This window comes from Pteropus vampyrus, unplaced genomic scaffold (assembly GCF_000151845.1).
Source record: "Pteropus vampyrus isolate Shadow unplaced genomic scaffold, Pvam_2.0 Scaffold543, whole genome shotgun sequence".
In the NCBI taxonomy this organism is placed as follows: Eukaryota; Metazoa; Chordata; class Mammalia; order Chiroptera; family Pteropodidae; genus Pteropus; species Pteropus vampyrus.
Window position 1 is genome coordinate 1321832 of NW_011889324.1, and position 20436 is coordinate 1342267.

The 20436-nt window shown below is 39.1% G+C and overlaps 1 protein-coding gene and 1 long non-coding RNA gene across 4 annotated transcripts in view; one reads left to right on the top strand and one right to left on the bottom strand.

The window, feature by feature from the left end:
- Nucleotides 1-11396, top strand: part of PCDH19 (protocadherin 19) — a 110309-nt gene extending 98913 nt beyond the window's left edge. For 2 of the 3 annotated variants that reach the window (XM_023525250.1, XM_023525251.1), the window contains one exon: nucleotides 7822-8411. In XM_023525250.1, the coding sequence (XP_023381018.1) occupies nucleotides 7822-8411 (590 nt within the window). Of the gene's footprint in view, nucleotides 1-7821 lie in introns of all 3 variants that reach the window. The other variant, XM_011383832.1, reaches the window with a different exon arrangement.
- Nucleotides 1298-16142, bottom strand: LOC111733246. Its single transcript, XR_002777912.1, has 3 exons — nucleotides 16063-16142; nucleotides 9493-9495; nucleotides 1298-1382 (listed from the first exon to the last, which is right to left on the bottom strand). It is a non-coding gene; the product is annotated as an uncharacterized LOC111733246 (long non-coding RNA).
- Between the last annotated feature and the right edge of the window lie 4294 nt (nucleotides 16143-20436).

Consider the following 20436-nt stretch of genomic DNA (forward strand, 5'->3'; position numbering starts at 1 on the left):
CTTGTCAATTATTTGCCAGAAAATGCTTTCTAATCCTTGCTCCATTTCCTTTCCTGATGGTAGCAGCTAGTTCTTGTATTTCTCTTTCATTATTTTTCATTCTTTCGTTTCTGCCTTCTTCCTTCTGATACATTTCTAGATTTATGTCTTTGATATCACTGATCCTTTCCTCCATTTGGTCAACTCCATTTCCCAAGCTTGCTATTTCATTCTTCATTTCTTTTAGTGTGTTCTTCATCTCCAAATTTCTATTTGGTTCTTTTTAAGGGTTTTGATTTCCTTGCTAAAAAACTCATTCTGCTGATTTGGTTGTTTTTCAGTTCCTGGAATTGTTGATATCAATTATTTTGGATCTCACTGAGTTTTTTCAGAAGTACTATCCTGAATTCTCTGTTATTTAAGTCACATATTTCTATGTCTTTAAGCTTATTTTCTGGAGATTTTTCTCTTTCTTTCTGAGCTGCCGTGTCGCCTTGGTTGTTCATGGTGATTAATGGACTATTTCTCCGCCTGGGGTTTAATGGAAGTGTATTCTGCTTTTTTTCCCAGAAAGATTTATTATATACGGTTTCTCTTTAGCCTCTTGCTAAAAAGGCATTTTTCTTTTGGTTTTCAGTAGGTGCCGTCCAAGTCTCTTGGATCTCTCTTTATATAAAGTCTTAATAATGCCTTTTTTTTCTTATAAATATTCAATCATGCTTGCTATCCTCAGTCTCTGTCCCTGTCAGTGTTAATGACAGTTTCGGTAACATTTGCTCAGATTCCTTTGGGGCTCTGTGGTGTTTGGTCTTGAAAAATATATGGGGAGGTGCCCTCTGGGTTTGGTGTTGGGAGCTGCAGCTTAGCCTGGCATTTTGCATCCATGACTGGTAATAAAACTGTGGTTTCTCTGCCATTCCCACTTCTCTGCTTTGTTCCCTGATCCCTGGGCACTAGTGCTTCCTAGAGTTCATAACTCTTCCAGGCAGGATTGTTCAGGGAACTCGCCTCGTCTTCTCTTCTCCCTCTCCTCCTGCATGGAGCTTCAGCTGTAATAGGCAGCTTTTTTTTTTCCCAGTTGACCGCCTGATTTCCATGGTTTGGACCTGTAGTCGCTCTTATTCGCAGATCCCATGTTCAGATGTGCTTGTGTGCAGGTTGGGTGCTTTTTGTTGAGTTTTAGAAGTTCAGCTTATTTTTGTTTCAAGGGGAGAGATCTGGGGACATCTCTCATTCCACCGTGTTTCTGACATCACTCTGTCCTTTAATTTTAATTGATAGCTTTGCTGCATAAAGAAATCTTAATTGTGGATCCTGGCTTTTCATCACATTTAATATTTCATTTCAATCCCTTCTGGCCTGCAAAGTTTCTGTTAAGAAATCAGCTCACAGTCCTATGGGAGCTCCCTCGTAGGTAACTAACTGCTTTTCTCTTGCTGCTTTTAAGATTCTCAATTTGTCTTTAACTTTTGGCCCTTTAATAATCATATATCTTGGTGTTATCGTGTTTGGGTTCCTTGTTGGTGGGACTGTGAATTTCCTGGGATTGTATGTCTATTTTCTTCACTAAGTTAGGGAAGATTTCCATTATTAATCTTTAAATAGGTTTTCAACTTTTTTGCTTTCTCTTCTTCTTGTACCCCTATGATGTGAGTGTTGTTATGCTTGATGTTGTCTCAGAGCCCTCTTAAACTATTCTCATTGTTTTGGATTCTTTTTTTCTTGTTGCTGTTCTCATTGGGTGTCTTTCACTACCCCATCCTCTAAATCGCACATTCGATACTTCAGTCATCTAACCTGTTGATTCCCTCTAATGTACTCTTCATCTCAGATATTGTATTCTTAATTTCTGACTAGTTCGTTTTTATGTTTTCCATCTCCATTTTTATGCTTCCTCTTTGTTAAACTTCTCACTGAGTTCACCTACTCTTTCCCTAAGTTCATCAAGCATCCTTATAACCAGTGTATGAACTCCACATATGGTAAATTGCTTGCATCCATTTTGTTGAATTCTTTTCTTGGGGTTTTGTTCTGTTTTATTTTCATGTGGGATATGTTTTTTTGTCTCCCCACTCTGTGTTTCTTCCTGTGTATTAGGTAGAGCCTCTATGTCTCCTGGTCTTAATAGAGTGTCTTTATTTAGTAGGTGTGTTGTGGGGCTCTGTGGCAGTCTTCATTGGTCACCTGAGTGAGGTGCTCCAGGTGTGTCCTTTGTATGGGTTGTGTGTTCCTTCCTTGTTTTCCATTTGCATGTTGATGGGAGGAATTGACCCTTGGGATGATTGGTTGTGAGGATTGGCTTGTGGGGGGCTGACCCTATGGAGCGGCATTTACATCAGCAGGGCTCTGGTGCCTGCCAGTCTCCCCTTTGGGTGTGTCCTCCTCAGATGCTGCCCTGAATGGTACTCTGGTAATGTTGAAGCAGGCCACTGTGTGTGCTGGCCCAAGGGCCTCCTGGGAGGGCTCAGCTGTAGGCCAATTTCAGCCATAGCCTGTGAATTTCTGGGGCCACCTGAAAAGAGTCACAAAGCAATCCACAAATGAATTCCAAGCCAGAAACTGAGGCTGTTTTCCACTAGTTCTGGGCTTGGGGCTACTTGGCAAGAGGTATGGGGCACAGTGAGATTAGATACTGCTTCTTTGGGGTTTGTCAACCTTTGAGAGATTTTTGGAAAGTCTGGAGCATGAGACAAGACAGGCTGTTTGTATGGAAAATCTACTGGAAGAGAATTGTGTGTGCCTGCTAGTTGGGAGGGGTAGGGTCTCAGAGAATCAGTTGGGTGGAGCAACCTGTGTTAGCCAGGTTGATGGAGACTCAGATATGGTGGCCACCTACATCCACATGCTGGGAGCTGGGTGGGCTCAACCAAGGAAAAATGGATACTACTAGCACTTCTGTCCAGGAGAAAGCCACCCTTGCAGCCACCCTTACCCTGTGCCCGACAACTTAGTTCCTCCTCGTATATCCCTGGTGCTTTTCGAGCAGTTGCCCCAGTGCTGGAGCCCAGAGCGTGTGAGTCCATCACTGAGTAATTCTGTGCATGAGCCCTTTAAGAGAAATGTCTGCAACTCCCATAGACCTTTGTCTCATTCAGCCACAATCTCCACTGGTTTTCAAAGCCAGAGGTTGTGAGGACTTCTCTCCTGGAACTGGAACTCTTGGCTGGGGAACCCAGTGTGGAGCTGGTACTCCTGGCTCCTTCAGGGGGTGGGTCTCTGCAACTAAGATAACTCTCCTGATTATTGATAGTCACACACAGGTGTGGGACCAGCCTGTTTCACGTCTCTCCTCTCCTACCAGTCTCGAGGTTACTTCTTATATATGTCCTCAGTTTTAGGACTTCTGTTTAGCTGGACCTCAGGTGACTCCCAGTGATGGTTGTTCTATAGTGTCATTGTAATTTTGATGTGGTCTTGAGAGGAGGTGAGCACAGCATCTACCTTCTATGCCATTTTGACTGGAATCTTTCTGTATTTTATTTATTTATTTTTTAATTAATCTGATCTGTTTTGAACTAAGGATATGTGTCTCTATTCTAAAATTGTTCACTCATTTTATTTTGAAAATCTTGGAGACAATTTCAGAAGCAAGGAAAACCAATTTGCAAATTCATCATTCACCCCTAATCATAGGTACTTTGAATTTATCTATACATGATAATGTGTTTGAATTTCCACAACTCTGTGTGGGATTTAGAGTCTTACATTTTGCTTTGCCTAGGCTCAGGTCAGTACTTTCATAGAAACATGTAGCAAGGTATAGAGTCACAAAAAGCTCATAAGAGCAACCTTAACAGGCAATTAATGAATTGTTAGCCTACTTCTGTTTCAGATGGAGCTGGTATTTTGACAATTAATTTTTATTATACAAAGAGTTCCTCTCTAGTCTCATACCTTTAAGCCCAGCCATGGTACTACATGATGACAGGCATTATACATCATCTCTACCAGCCCTATACAATTCCAGAAGTAGTCTCTTTGCTTTTATTCTTTATATCTGAACTGCCTTCATTGCTCTTTTTAAGGGGTTTGGTATTGTGATGTTCTTTTAATACACACTTAAATTCTTACTAAACTGAAGTTTTGATTTTTAAAAGATTATTCATCTACAGCACATTTATGAATGTAGGTTATCATGGGTTGGGAAGACATTTTTTCTGCCTATCTATATTCACCATGTTTTCTTTCATATTTCATATGGCTATAAACACCAAAGCTAGGTTAGATTCTGTTTCTGTTATATTGACACAAATGTCACAAGTGTTGTTTGATACCTAAAATGATAAGTGCCAAGTCACTACTCTTGGTAAGGCTTTAACAAAATAGAGATATAAAAATATCAGATAAGCCATTATTAGTAAAAACATCTCTTAGATTCAAGTTTTCAATTGCATAAGGTAAGAGCAATGCAACTAATCCAAGAAACTACATGTTATTCTAGCTTATATATGGCCAGGGTAGGCTTAATGAGATTGGTAAGTAGGCTTAGACTGATTGCATTCCTGGGGGCACTGAGTAAGTTTACTTTTTCTTCTTCCCAGAGAGTGAAGTACCGTCTTTGCAGAGAAGCTTCTGAGGACTGAGTTCCCTGCTCTGGTCTTTCTAGATTCATAAGATCTTCAAGGTGTCTGTCACTGGGGTCTCTGCTCTCTGTGCTGAGGCTCCAGGTCTCCTCTTGTTGTTCATTAGGAGCAGCCTACTATAGAGAAGAAGCAGTGTACTTGGATTTGGGGTGACACATGGATGCATTTTCCTACTGAATTGTTGAAAAACAAAACAAAACAAAACAAAACTCTGTATCTCCAAATTTGAAGACAGCCACCTGATACTAAAACTTTAAAAGAAATTAGAGTTTTATGTGGAGCCCATTGAAAGGAATCTATTAGACTGTAGTTCACTACTGTTCTGCTTTAGGATTGTGAGCAAGTGACCTGTAATATCAGTGTTAAGGTCAGCTGAGATTTCCTCTTCATAGCTGGTCACATGTCCATGTTTCCAGGCTCAAAGGCTAAGGGCTCTATGCCTCTGTGTCCTGATTTAGAGAAAAAAGGACAGGTATCCCACAGCCTTCTGGATATTAGTTTTACTGACTTCTAGGAAACACTTGCTCAGATTTGTAGAAACAAGTTAATTATTGAACTGTTCCCTTACTTAGAACTCCTTACTCTCTACTCTCATAGGAACACTCACACTGATTCTCTCTCTCTTTTTTCTTTTTACTTTTGGTTTAGATTATCAAATTTCTTTATTTTTAAAAATATTTGACATACAATATATTAATTTCATGTGTACAACATTAGATGTTTATATAACTTACAAAGTGATCACCCCAATAAACCCAGTACCCATCTGACATCATACTTAGTTATTACAATATTATCGACTATATTCCTTATACTATACATCAATCACCATGACTATTTCATAACTACCAGTTTGTGCTTCTTAATCCCTTTCCCTTTTCACCCATCCCCCTAACTCTCCTGCTATCTGGCAACCATCAATTTGTTCTCTGTATCTATGAGTTTGTTTTTGTTTTGTTCGTTCATTTATTTTGTTCTTTAGATTCCACATCTCAGTGAAATCATGTGGCATTTGTCTTTCTCTGTTCAACTTACTCCATTCAGCACAATGCCCTCTAGGTCCATTCATGTTGTTGCAGATGGCAAGATTTCATTCTTTTTTATGGCTGATTAATACTCTATTGTATATGTGTGTTACCTCTTCTTTATCTATTCATTCATTAATGGACACCCAGGTTGCCTCATACTAATTCTTTAGAGCTATTACTTGGAAAGTTATGAGATGGGTCTCAGAAGTTAGGGAGGAATAAACATCTTTTTGGAAAATTTTAAAGATGTGAATTCTGTTCTACTGGAGAAATCCTGGGCCTCTGGGGGAAAGCACAAAATATGGATAAAACTGATTGTTGGTGGATCAGCCATAGACTCTTCCACTCATACCGTTTAAGTCTACACTAAGTCTACATCTTAAGTATGTCCTAAGATGTTTCCCTTGCTTTCATGCTTTTTGCTTCCCAGGAACATAAGATGATAGGCTATCAGATAGATAGCAGCACTGAAGTTTGCAGGGTAGAGGCAGAGAAAGTGCTTTGAAAAACCTTTCATTTTGCAGAAGAGGCCGTGCACCCCTGATGTGGAACTCTGTTGGAGTTTGTAGAAACATAGTCTTATTTATATGGAAGACATTTATCCGGTTGGTGATAATGCTCAGTTGTTATTTGGTTCCAAACTGAAAAATTCTGAGTGTTTCATTCTCTAACACTGAAATGGGGCTAAAATGGTCATCTTAAATATAAATTAACAAATTATGTCCAGGTACATGGAAGAAATATTACCTTTGTTTGGCTTTTCAGTAGTTTAAACTAGATCAAAGACCATTCCCAGAATTGTGTTGAAATCTGGATTCAGCGTGCATTATGCCTTGACATTTAGCTGTTACCAATGCCTTTTCTCCAAATGATAAGCATACATCCAAATCAACCATTATTTCTTGAGCATCCTTCCATGTACCCCTTTGCCAAAATAACCTTTGATGAATGAGGCAGAGCAATGACTCTTTTCTATGCCATTTATTCTTTGAAAATAATCAAGAAACAAAGAAACTATAAGCATATAAAGAAGGCATGTTATATGTAGACTAATATCACGTAAGACTCTGAATTGCAGACTTCCCCCTGCAAAAGTACAATCATAGCATATATTCCAACTTTTTTGGAGACATGTATTTTGTCTTTGCAATCCTTCCTTGTCTCCCCACCTCCTCCAATCCTGTTCCAAGGTGTTTTATAAATGTTAAGCTGCTCATATTTTGATATACTGCAATGTGATGAAAATTTCCATTAGGTCAACCTCATGCAAGTATATAAATAAATATAAATGGATCTGGAAAACTAGGGTATAAACCAGACATTGAGATTAACAGTTCTTCCTATGGACAGGCAGAAGTTAACCCTAAATTAACCTGATATGAAAAGAGAAATACATATCTCATCAATAATTATGAACTCTAATTGCTGAGATTTCCTATGATAGGGCTAAAGTAATCCATGGAAGATTATTTTAAGAAATATGACCCTAATAAAACTGCAGATAAAGAAGATAAGGAGGGATGGATAGTTGGGTGTAAGTAAATGATGTTCAACCTATGAGTGATATGTGCATAGGACCAATTTAAGCTTATGGGTCAGAAGGAAGTATATTCCTTCTGATGGGGAATCAAGTTATATAAATCACTTAGTGAGGAGACTGGCTGGTGGGACTGGTGGTCAAAAAGAAGTGATGTGATATCAAAGACAACATGATACCAACCTAAAATTAAACTGTATCATTGACAGGTAGGGTGGAAACGTGGTTGGCAGTGTTGTTGCTCAAAATATGGCCAAAACTTTTCAGATATACTGACAGTTATATTTTCTGCTCTGCTTCTACTTCCTCTTCTGCTGGAACCACATTCAAACACAGTTGATTTTTTAGGAATTGTTGATAAAAGTGCTGACTTTCAGGACCTTGATACTCAGGGTGAATTTTTCTTAAATATATATTTTTCATCATAATGCATTTCCCTTTAGGTTTTTAGTTTTGTCAGCGGTAGAAACAGCAATAAAAATAATAAAAAAAGGAGGAGGAGTAGACGGGAGGAGATCTACAGCTTTTTAAAAATCCAATTCTTCACACTTGTCCCAAAAGGCAATAAAGGACTATCAAAAGTGCCATTTCCCAGAAGCACCTATGGGTACCTAAGAAACCAGAACATTGAGGAGTAACAATTATTCCAGGGAAATTCCGATGATGAAATTAACATTTTATTTTCTCCAAACAGATCAAAACGAAGGATTTCACTGCAGAGAAGAATGCCGGATTCTTGGCCACTCTGACAGATGCTGGATGCCCCGGAATCCCATGCCCACCCGCTCCAAGTCCCCTGAGCATGTGAGGAACATCATCGCGCTGTCCATTGAAGCTACTGCTGCAGATGTTGAGGCTTATGATGACTGTGGCCCCACCAAGCGGACTTTCGCAACCTTTGGAAAAGATGTCAGCGATCACCCAGCTGAGGAGAGGCACACCCTGAAAGGCAGGAGGACTGTTGATGTGACCATCTGCAGCCCTAAGGTCAATGGCGCTATCCGGGAAGCGGGCAATGGCTGTGAAGCTATTAGCCCTGTCACCTCCCCCCTGCACCTCAAGAGCCCTCTGCCCACCAAGCCTTCTGTGTCTTACACCATTTCCCTGGCACCGCCAGCCCGTGATCTGGAGCAGTATGTCAACAATGGCCCTTCTCGTCCCTCTGAGGCTGAGCCCCGTGGAGCTGACAGTGAGAAAGTCATGCATGAGGTCAACCCCATTCTGAAGGAGGTTCATGACAAAGAGTCTCCTGGTGTGAAGCGTCTGAAGGATATAGTTCTCTAAACCAGTCTTGGAGAAGAAAGGAGAGAAATCATAATGGCTAGTGAAGAAGCAGGAGCTGATTGTTTTAATTGCTCACCAATAGTTGGTTCTTGAGTGGCTGTTATTTCAGAGCTTTCCCTAAATCTATTGCTTACAAATGACTATCATTTTGTGACAATCCCTCTCATTTCAACAGGCAGTGGGGGTGTTCAGTGGGAGCAAATTAGCTTTGGCTTGAGTTGTTCATGGGGCCTTGATGTTGGGGAAACAGACAAATTCAGTTGTGAAAAGTATTATGTACTAAGTATTTGAATTTATATATTTTTCTATGTCTAAATTATAAATTACCGTTGTTTGTGGAGGATCACATTTAAAAAAAAAGCAAAAAAAAAAAAAAAAAGCTCTGGACACCTTTAATAAGCTCGCCACTGATTTGTAGTGTAGGCAAGTTAATGGTCATTTATTGTGTACTATTCATTGATTCAGTGATGTGAAAACAAGCCCTCAAAAGGTTGTTTCTGAAGCTTGAGTGCTTTCCAATGCCGCTACTTTGCTGTGGATACCCCTGCTTTAAGAATCCTTTTGCTAGCTATGCTATTGTTGTATTTGATATTGCAAATTGCTATGTGTATGGTGATGGCAAAGGCTTTTAGAGGTTGGTGTTTTTTTTTTTTTCTTAAAAAAATAAATAAAACTACAGACAAAAACAAAAGTGTAAACAACTGAGATCGCAAATAAATGAGCAACACCACACATATAGAATGAGTACGTGGAGGGTACTCACTCTTGAAAGATACCTGTGTAGTGATTGCTTACCACCTTGCAGAGTATTTTGCCTGCCTTTCAGTCTTCTGCTCAGATCTGTAATAGATCACTGCAGAAAGTTATTTTTGGATATTCTGCTATCTAATTTGCAGTTGTCAGAAATACTATGCTGAAAGTTTTATGAGATCAATTTTTCTAATTTTCAGTAAAGTTGAACAAAAGTTGTTCTTGAAGTTATCAGTTTCCAGGCTTAGAAATTCCCTGTCTCCAATCATCTAAAACCCAAAAAGACTGAATTTATTTTGAGATCTAAATTAACATCTTTTTAGACACACACTTCCTGATTCTGTTTCCCAGTCACAATTAGAATTACACTACAAAGCATGTCATGGAATTGAGGACTTCATGTTGCTCTGTATCATAGAATTATAACTGAGATAGAGTAAGCAGTACAAAGTATACATTTAGGAAGAGACAGGTAACAGGTAACAACATCACTAATCTAATTACTGTGCCTTCCCTATGGAGACACTTGGACACTTGAACTCGTCTTTTTATGACTAATACTTTTATAAAATTAAAAATATGAACAGGAAAATATTAAAAATTCTTTAGATTTAGTTAACTGTTGTAGGCTAGGAATACACCTTTTTTATTAACAAGTTTGTTATGCACATTTTTTTGTTTATCATTTTTCCAACTCCCCCGTTTATTAATCGTCTATTAATATTCAATAGCCAACATAGTATTCTTGCAGCCTGAGTTTGTTATTTAAAAGTAAACAAATATGTCATTTTTGCTCTGCTTTGATCTTAAAAGAGTTGTTTCTACAGAAACAAGTTTTGTGGTTCTGTTCTCATTTGTTTCATTTTTTGAAATTCAAGAGTATCTAGAAAAAAGGCTCAGAGGTTAGAGCACTAGAATGCAGAAGAGAATGTATTTTCTTAAGTGTAGATAGGTAAGTCAGCTCTTTTAAATGTTTTAGTTATTTTTGCCTGAGTTCCTGGCTTTATACATTACTAGGAATATTTTCTTTGATGGGAGGAGGGATATAAGGGAGGGGGGGTAAGGCAGTAGGGATGGGATTAGGTAGGGGAGAATATTTCTGAAAAAGAACCTATAATGAAGCTACAAATTTATCTTTATTTCTTATTCAGTGCTGAATACTACCTCATGCAAAATATTGGTGTGGCTGCAAATTTCCCTCTGAAACTGAAACAATTAGAGATCAATGACCATGACATCTACATTTTGGCTCATTTCACTTTTTCTCATGCACTCTTTTTTCCCCTTTGATTCATTTTTTTTATTAGTAATTTTTGAATTAGGTAGATATTTCTGTTTGCAAGTTATTATTTGATTAACACATTAAAATCATTTTTTTCATTTAACGTTATAATGGCTGACCATAGAATTTAGATTGTTCCTCAACTGATCCATCCTGATATTATGTTGTAAGCTACCACCTCAAGATCACTTGCAAGTCAAATTTGATTGTTTTCGTAAGGTGTATTTCATACAATGCTCAGTGAGAATGAAGAAGTTGAAATGATTGTGGCAAGTGGGAATATTATGTGGCTGTTGAGCCAGAGAGGCCACTGGCTACTGTACTTCTTACCAGCTAAATTTAAAATGGTTAGAATAGCTGTAGCATTGATTTTACTTTTCTCTTGTCTTTTCTTCCTCCATTTTTTTTTCAGAATTCAGTTTCTAGCTACAAACTTATCTTATTTTTTTTTTTTCCCTATCAAAATACTTTGTTCTTGGTGGGCAGACAGAGATATTTTTGGCTTCCAGACCCTTTATTGAGCATGTTCAGAGAATTCCCCTCATTAAGAAAATAACTTTTTTTTTCCTCTATAATTGTCTAATGTATACATTCTCCCAGAAGCACAAGTGCATTCTATGAGGGCTTTGTAAGCTGGTTTTATAGATAGGCTGTGCCTGCAAATAGGAGGTGTGTGCAAGGATCCTAAATTTCCCTTTGGCTCGTATGTTTCACTCTTTCTTTTCAACACGTCTGATGAAAAGTCACAAAGACTAGAGGGCCAAATATTCTTCCTTTTCCCTCTCTAAACATGTTACTCATTTAAATATGAGGGAGCAGTTTCAGTTCCAAAATACTGGGGAGTTCTATTCCATTTATTCTGCTGTCCCTTTTGGGGAGGAGTTGATGCTGAAGTATGACTTGCTTTGCTAACAACCACTTTGGGCACATCCCTGGGCAAGTAAACTTCATGAGTTGTAAAGGGTTTAGTCTGCATTGATTGATTGCTTTTCCTCAAGTATGGGACTGTACTATATACAAGGAATGTAGGGAGAAGGGAACCATGCTATGTGGAATTTCCTTTTTTTTTTTTATACTGACTAATTTTGGAATCTGTTCAGAATGAAACTTACCATCCCTTTGATCCTCTTAGAGCCAGTAAAGCATGGCTCACCTTATTGCCCAAATAGGTATTGGGCCAAGGGATCCTATAATACCTGAAGGACACTGGTTCTCAAAGTGTAATCCCTGGAGTAGCAGCAACAATATCAGTTGGGAACTTGTTAGAAATGATAATTCTGTCTTCTCCCAGACCAAATGAAGCAGAAACTCTGAGGGTGGGGCCTAACAATCCATATGGATCAGATGCCCACTAAAGTTGGAGGGCTTGTTAAAGCACAGTTTTTGATTTAGTAGATCTGGGATGGAGCCTAAATCTTTGCCTATTTAAAATTTCCCAGGTGATGCTAATGCAGCTAGCCAGGGACTACACTTTGAATATCTCTGCTTCAGAGGAAATCTGCCTAAAAGAGCTGATTGCACTTAAGGTGCTTATTTAAACTAATTCATTGACATGATGACCTATTGATCACTAACCAAAAATGTTAAAGGGTATACGACTTAGAATACTGAAAACTGGTACCACCCAGAATATCATCATGGTAGTGTTACTTCAGCATATGATTGATTGTATGAAGGCAAGTCAGTTGAACTTTTCATATAGCTCTATCATATCATTAATGAGCAAAACGAAAGTGGTCCACAAAGAGCATTTTTTTTTTTTTTGGAGAGGCAGAGGTATAAGGAATAGCTTGACTGGGCATCCAGGGTGGGAAAATGATTATTATTGTACATAATAGAAGTTCTGACTGGAATTCCAATTACTTTATGGGGATCATTTTGATGCTGAATGTTCCCCAAAACATCCTGACAAGTCTGTTCCACTTGGCTCTTTACCTAGGATAATAAGACCCTAAATGACTGAAAAATTGGCATAAATGAGCTTAAGAAGTCCATTGTATACAGTCCTAGTGTTTGCCTTCTTGGTAAGATTACATTTAAGGATGTCATTTCATGAGTCAAATTGTATCTGCTGACACTGAAGTGTATTGAGATGTTGTTCTTTAGTTTAAGTATGTAACAAAGTAATAATCAAAGGGGATATGTGGGGGTGGGACTGGGTGGCTTTATATTGATAATGAAATATTCCAGAGCAAAACACATTGTCCTGATGAAGTTGTTGCAGCTCTCTTTTTTGCTTGTGAGGCTGGAATTGGCCTGTGGGTCACTTGTTGTGCAAAAATGAATTAATTTCAAATAGAACTCATAATGCTTTTGTAAAACAAAGAAAATCAACCACCTTGTCTGAAAGATATGTTGTGAGGCGCTCTTGGTAAAGAACAACCCACAAAAACTTGATCTTGATTGGAAAGCACTGTATGTCATTAGGGAAAACTAATGATGCTGATTGTTGCTCCAGCTGTGTTGGCAATTAAAAATGACCTTGCTACTAACTGAAAATTGCTGTCAACCTTAGCAAACAAACCAGCTAACACCAATACGGCACTGGTTAAGTAAATTTTTACTGGCATTGGCTGGCGTTCAGCTGTGGAAGGCTAGGATACAGACTTTAATGACCAAGAGCCAGACTAGCTCAAGCTAGAAATTCAGCAACAAATACCTCTGTGTGCTATTTGAATGCTAAGGTATTAGTTGCAAAAGGCTTTTGCCTTCGCTCCTCTAGTGAGGGGAATGAGCCTGATGACACTATTACTGTTTACCTGTCAAACCAGGGTGGAAATTTAGAGGGATGCAAGTGCAGTATGTCTCATTAAGCAGTCTCTGTTGCTGATTATATGAAGATGAAATTGTTGTATATGCTGATCTGTATGTTATGTACATTTTCACAGTGATTGAAACATTGTAAAAGAAAAAAAGACGAAAAAGAATCACCACTCTGTCTATTTTATGAAGATGATAAAGCAGCTTTATTAAATTATTACAATTATGTTTTAAATGGTGTTATCTGCCACATTGTTTCCTTTTATCTGGTGGTTCTCTGTTTCCCCTTTAAATGTGTTTTCTCTGCTTCAAAAATTTAATGCATTTTAGTATTAAAGGCTTATGAAAAAAATATTAAGTGTTTGGTGAAATGTGTCTTGGAGAGTGTTGGTTGGTTTGAGGGTGGGGGTAAGTATTAGGCCTAGGAGAATATTAGGGGTCACTGATGTTCGGGCCCAAAAGTTTCCTCTTGCATTTTCCACTTCACAGAATCACCAACTCTCCAACTAAGAGGGGACTCTCCTTCAGCCAGTCTCCAGTCATTTCGTGAGTACTTCTCCTCCTTCCCACCCCAGGTGATACCTGTGTCTGGTACTTTTATCTGCAGATGAAGAATGACCCATTTGTATCAAGAATGATAAAGGCTTTACAGGATGGTACTTTAAACAAGAGCACTAAAACCATTCTTTAAAGTAAACCATTTGGGGCCAACTTTACAGTAGGATTTTTCTGAAGAATTAATTTTTAAAAAGGTGAGAAATAGTAGAGGCTCACAATAGAGGAAAAGAGTTTAAAGCAAAGATGACCTGGCTGCCACTTTGATGCCTTCAGGTTTGAAAGCGAAGCAATAGGAGAGGCTCACACTTTGCATGTAACAAGGCTGCAGTGAAAGCCCTGACAAGCTTTCTTTATTCAGACTATTCTCTGGGACTTAGGTCTTAGGCTGTAAGTATTTATTCTGGCTGCAATTGGCAGAAAGAATCAGAGTAGCAGAAAAAAAGGAGTAGGGCAGAACATTTCCAAATAGTGCCTTTAGTGATTAAAGGCTAAATTGCTTTGGTATGACCTATTCTCTCTGGACAATTAAAAATGATCTCAAGGAAATGCACTGTTTCCATAGACATCCATCTTCCTATTATCTCTACCCACCTGTGTTAAATGGAGATTGCACCATATTCTCCAGAATTAGCCCTAAAGCCACAGCAATAACTGGTTATTTAGCACTGCAGTTTAACAGATGTTACATCAGGATGCAAACAGACATGCTGGGACACATGAAGTTACATACACTGATGTATGCACAGATGTTCACACAGAGTCACAAATGTTCATAAAGATGTACAAGAAGGAGGTTGGCCTGTCATTGGATTGAAGGCCATTACATCATTGGCTATTTGAAATGTTTCTGGTTAGCCCACACCAAAAGGGCAAAGGAAAAATGTTTCCTTGATCTTCTTATACCGTTTTGTATTTTTTTTTTTTTTGGCCCTGAAAGGGAATGACAACTGTTCCTAAATAAGATCTTTCAAAAGATGAGAAAGAGAAAGTAAACTCTCACATGATAAGGAGAATTTACATATGCAGCATAAGTCTATCCAAGGTCATGGACAAGCACTGTAACTCTGCATCAAGTGGGAGAGTTATTAGATTAGAGGCATGATATCAAATCATTTCAAATTTATAAACAAAGTTTTTAAATAATTTAAAAAACTTAATTCCAGTTGACATGCAATATATTAATTTCAGGTGTACAACATAATAGGCAGACATTCACGTAACTTATGAAGTGATGGCTCCGATCAATCCAGCACCCATCTGACACCACACATAGTTATTGCAATATTATTGACTATATTCCTTGTGCTATACTATACATCCCCACGACTATTTTGTGACTACCATTCTACTTCTTAACCCCCTTCCCATCTGGCAACCATCAAAATGTTCTTTGTATCTATGAGTTTATTTCTGTTTTGTTTATTTTGTTCTTTAGATTCCACATGTAAGTGAAATCATATGGCATTTGTCTTTCTCTGTCTGACTCCACTCAGCACAATACTCTCTAGGTCCATCCAAGTTGCTACAGGTGGCAAGGTTTCATTCTTTTTTTATAGCTAATATTTGATCGTGTATATGTATCACCTCTTCTTTATTCATTCATCCATTGATGGACACCCAGTATGCTTTCATATCTTGACTATTGTAAATAATGCTGCAATGAACCTATGCATGTCATATACTTTCAAAGTAGCGTTTTGAGTTTCTTCAGATAAACACCCAGAAGTAGAATTACTTGGTCCTTCTTGTCTCTTGTTATAACCTTTGCTTTAAAGTCTATTTGGTCTGGTATAAGTATTGCTACCCCAACTTCTTGTCTGTTTGTTTGTTTTTTCCTTTCCATTTTCATGAAATATCTTTTTCCATCTCTTTACTTTCAGTCTGTGTGAGTCTTTTTATCTAAAGTGAGTCTCTTGTAGGCAGCATATGTAAAGGTCTTGCTTTCTTATCCGTTATCAACCTATATCTTTCCATTGGCGCATTTAATCCATTTACATCTAAAGTAATTGTTGATAAATATGTAGTTACTGCTATTTTCTTATTTATAATTTTGATCTTTTTATTGTTTCTCCTCCCCCTCCTCTCACCCTCTTCTCCTCCTCCATTTTTATAATACTGGTTTGGTGGTGATGAACTCCTTTTTCTTGTGTGGGAAGCTCTTTATCTGTCCTTTGATTTTAAATGATAGCTTTGCTGGTTTAAGTAATCTTGGCTGTAGGTCCTTGCTTTTCATCACTTTGAATATTTCATCTGGCCTGCAAAATTTCTACTGAGTAATCAGCTGACGGTCTATGGCAACACCCTTGTAGGTAACTAATTGCTTTTGTTTTGCTGCTTTTAAGATTCTCTCCTTGTCTTTAACCTTTGGCATTTTTAATTATAATATGTCTTGGTGTGGACTTCTATGGGTTCATCTTGTTTGGGACTCTCTGTACTTCTTGGGCTTGTATGTCTATTTCTTTCACCAGTTTAGGGATGTTTTCTGTCATTATTTCTTTAAATAGGTTTTCAATTCTTTGCTCTCTTCTCCTTTTGGTACCTCTATGATGGAAATATTGGTAAGCTTGATGTTGTCCTAGAGGCCCTTTAAAATATCCTCATTTTTTGAATTATTTTTTCTTGTTGCTCTTCCGATTGGGTGTTTTCTACTACCTCATCTTCTAAGTCGCTGATTCAATCCTCTGCTTCATATAACCTACTGTTGGTTCTTCCTAAGGTAGTCTTCATTTCAGTTATTGTATTATTCACTTCTGACTGGTTCTTTTTCATGTTTTCATCTCCATTTTTATGTTTTCTATGTCTTTGTTAAAGTTCTCACTGAGTTTATCTACTCTTTCTCTAAGTTCATTAAGCATCCTTATAACCAATGTTTTGAACTCTGCATCTGGTAGATGGCTTGTCTCCATTTTGTTCAGTTCTTTTTCTGGAATTTTGTTCTGTTCTTTCATTTGGGACATGTTTCTTGGTCTACCCATTTTGCCTGTCTCCCTATGTTTGTTTTTTATGTATTAAGTAGACTACTATGTCTCCCAATCTTAGTAGAGTAGCCTTATGTAGTAGGTGTTCTGTGGGATCCAGTGGCTCAGTCTTTCTGGTCACCTGACCAAATGCTCCAGGTTTGTCCCTTGTATGAATTGTATGTGTCCTCCTGATGTAGTTGAGCCTTGGTTGCTGTTTGCATGTCAATGAGAAGGATTGACCCTCAAGCTGATTGTTTGTGAGGACTGGCTAGTGACTACAATAGAGGAACTGTTGTGCAGGGACTGACCCTACAGAGTAGGATTCACTTGAGCAGGGTTCTGGTGCCAGCCCAGTGTGCCCTTTGGGTATGTTGTTCTTGGATGAGGGCCCAGGTAGTGTTTCACTTGAAGCCAGCCACCAGGCATGCTGGCCCCAGGGCCTCTTGGGAGGGGCCCTGCCATAGGTCAAGTTCAGATGCCACTTGTACCCTGCCTGGGGTCACCTGGCATGAGCCACCAAGCGATCTGCAGATGCTTGCTACTCATGCTGGTCTTGGAGGTGCCTTGAGAGGCCAAGCCAAGAACTGAGGCCAGCTGCCACTAGCACCAAGTTTGGGGCTGCTCAGCAAGAGATACAGGGTACTCTGTGTCCACATGCTGCTTATTTGTGGTTTGTGAAACTTTAAGAGATTTAGGAAAGTCTGCCACATATGCCAAGTCAGGCCATTTGTATGGAAAGCCACTGAGAGTGGCTTGGATGGGCCTGAAAGCTGGGTGGAGTAGGGTCTCAGGGAATCACCAGGGTGGGACAACCAGTGTTAGTCAGGTTGCTAAAGACTCAGATATGGTGGTAACTTGTGTCTTCATGGTGCATGAGGGGAAGGCCCAACAACAGAACAGTGGCCTCTCTCAGCATTTCTATCTGGGAGAAAGCTGCCCCTCCAGTCTTCACCTTGAAGCCAGACAACTAAGTTCCTCCCCATATGTCCCTGGCAGCTTTTGAGTTGCTGACCCAACACTGGACCGCAGAGCAGGTGAGTTTGTCAGCAGGTAAGTCTGTGCACCGGCCCTTTAAGAGGAATGCTTGGGACCCATGTAGCCCTTTGTCTCACTCAGCCACAATCTCCACTGGTTTTCACAGCCAGAAGTTATGGAGATTTCTCTTCCTAGTATTGGAACCCTGCATAGGGGAGCCCGAATGGGACCAGGACCCCTTGTTCCTCTAGGGGAATATCTGCAGCCAATATATCCCTCCCCATTCTCAATAGCCACATGTGGGTGTGGAACCATCCCATCCTGTATCTCTACCCCTCCTACCTGTTTAAAGGTGGCCTCTTCTCTTTGTCCTCAGTCATAGGGCTTATGTTTAACAAGACTTCAGGTGGTTCTTAATGATGGCTGTCTTGTAGTTTAGTTGTAATTTCAATGTGGTTGTGAGAGGAGGCAAAGACAGCATTTATTTACTCCACCATGACTGGATATATATATATATATTAAATGATCTATTTCCTCATTTTGGCAACAGGATGCTTGTGACTAACCTCATGTGTGTCACTAATTTACTATGCATGAGGTCAAGAAATATGGTGGGAATTGATGCCTAAGGGGCCAGTTTCTGATAGATGTCAGCTGCTCCAGGGACAAATAGGGTTAACCATTTTCATTATTTTGGTTTTGTAGAACATAAATGCCTTAGGAAGGCATATCAGGTGGCAACTTACAAGGAAATGTGGCCCTTAGTCAAACAAAATTATCTACGATGGGAGCAGAAAGGTGTTCTCTTAGAGTGTTAGGTCTTAACCTTCTTCCATGTTGACAAGTGGCCTACTTGCACATGTCTGCTTCTTCTATCCATGTGCTGCTTTTGATGTGAAGAAGCAGTACAGGTGGGAAGTGACAAAAGATTCTTTCAGTTACATGAAATTCCTGGCTCACTGGCTGTACTCCCACCCAACCATCTCAATGATTAGTGAGTGCACTGCAGGGAGTCCTCAGAGCCCTGCTGGAAACCCTTGTTTCTTCCCAGAGGTGAGGAGGTATATGTGCTAGTGGTCCCAACACTTCCCTACTTTCCTTCTCTTTGTGTCTCTGTGTCTTGATTTCCCCCAGGTACCCAAAGCCTTAGTTCCCTTAGTTGTCCAGGTTCTCTACTCTGTTTCCCTCTCCCCAACCAGGGCTTTCCCCCATCTTGTGTCTCCCATACTTCTCTTTCCACTCTAACTTATCTCTAAAATTTCACTGTATTCTATCCCTTCTAGGGTTTTTATTTACTATGTTTTAAGGGAGCCGAACTTTTATTGAGTACCAACTATGTGCTAGACACTTTACAAACATCATCCTATTTCATTCTCACAGTAACCTTTTGGAGAAGATGATGATAGCTCCATTTTATAAAAAAAATAGAGGCTTAGAGAACATAGATGAGTTGCCCAAGGTCACTCATCTACTAAGTAGAAGAGCTATGATTCAAAATTATGTCTATTTACTTAGAAATTATTACTTTTTTCAGCTACTCTTAATGGACAGGTAACCAACCTGATAAGTTCTTCCTGACTAGAGTATTAAAAATGAATGTTAATGTCTTATGGCATTTGTCTATCTGGAAAACATATCAACATTTTAACTGAGATTTTTGAGAACCCAATGTCATGGTCCAAAGAAACGATTGTAGCAGTGGCATTTTCAGGCCAGGGTGTTTTTGATCAGCTTCATAGGCATCTCCCTACTCTTTATATACCCAATGCCTGCCTTTCAAGTTGCATTAGTCATGCATGACAGGTCAATGGCTCCTTTTAGAGTCTATGCACTCTAGTTAGTCAACAGCCCTTGAAATGAAGGTCTAGTGACCCTATATTCATCTGTCCCTTTGGGTTTCATGCAGTCTGTCAAGGATGTATTCATGTGTGTGACAGGTCAGCACAGCTGGAGTCAATCCCAATGCATATTCACAACAGGCCTCGGTGACTTGTTCAGATCCAGAAAGTTGGTTGAGGGTTAGGGAGGTTGAGGGCAGAAACAAGGTGGTAGTGGTAATGGGGAGGGGAAGCATACTTGAAAAATAAATGGAAAGCCCAGGCTATTGTAAGAAAAAAATTCAGGGTATAAAAATAATTAGTTGGGAAAAGTGAATTGTGAGCACTTGACCACCAGAGGCCTAGGAATTGTTTGCCATGCCTGCCTCATAGTTCAGGTGGAGTTGAAGAGGTGGTAATAGGTTCCCAAAGGCCCTTTAACTAGTTCTTCTTAGTGGGTAAGAGTCCTTACATGGAGATAAACTTGAAAGTGATGTCAACAAAGAAAAATGAGGAGGGAGAAGAATGATCTCAATATGCATAAAGTCTTTGATAATGAATCCACCAGTTTCCCCAAAGGAAGCCTTGATATAAAGAATTAAAAGATCAACCCATTTTTAAATTCCTATTGTTTAAATGTCCTTGTCCAGTTTGCCTTGGTGGCCCTGCATTTTTTCAGTCTGGGATGTAGTTCTCAGGTTTTGGATGTCAGGACTGAGTTACATGCAATGCTAAGCACTGAGATACTTTGACAATACTGTTCTAGTTTTCTTTTTTTTTTCCTTTAGCAGAAAAATATGGAGTGTGAAAAACTAAGAAGTATTTCATGTCCTCAAATTAACACACAAGAGATTTTCCGCAAATAAGCCTTTCTGATAAGTTTTCTTCATTCCTAGTGCCACTACTGTGGTCCAGCTCATAGC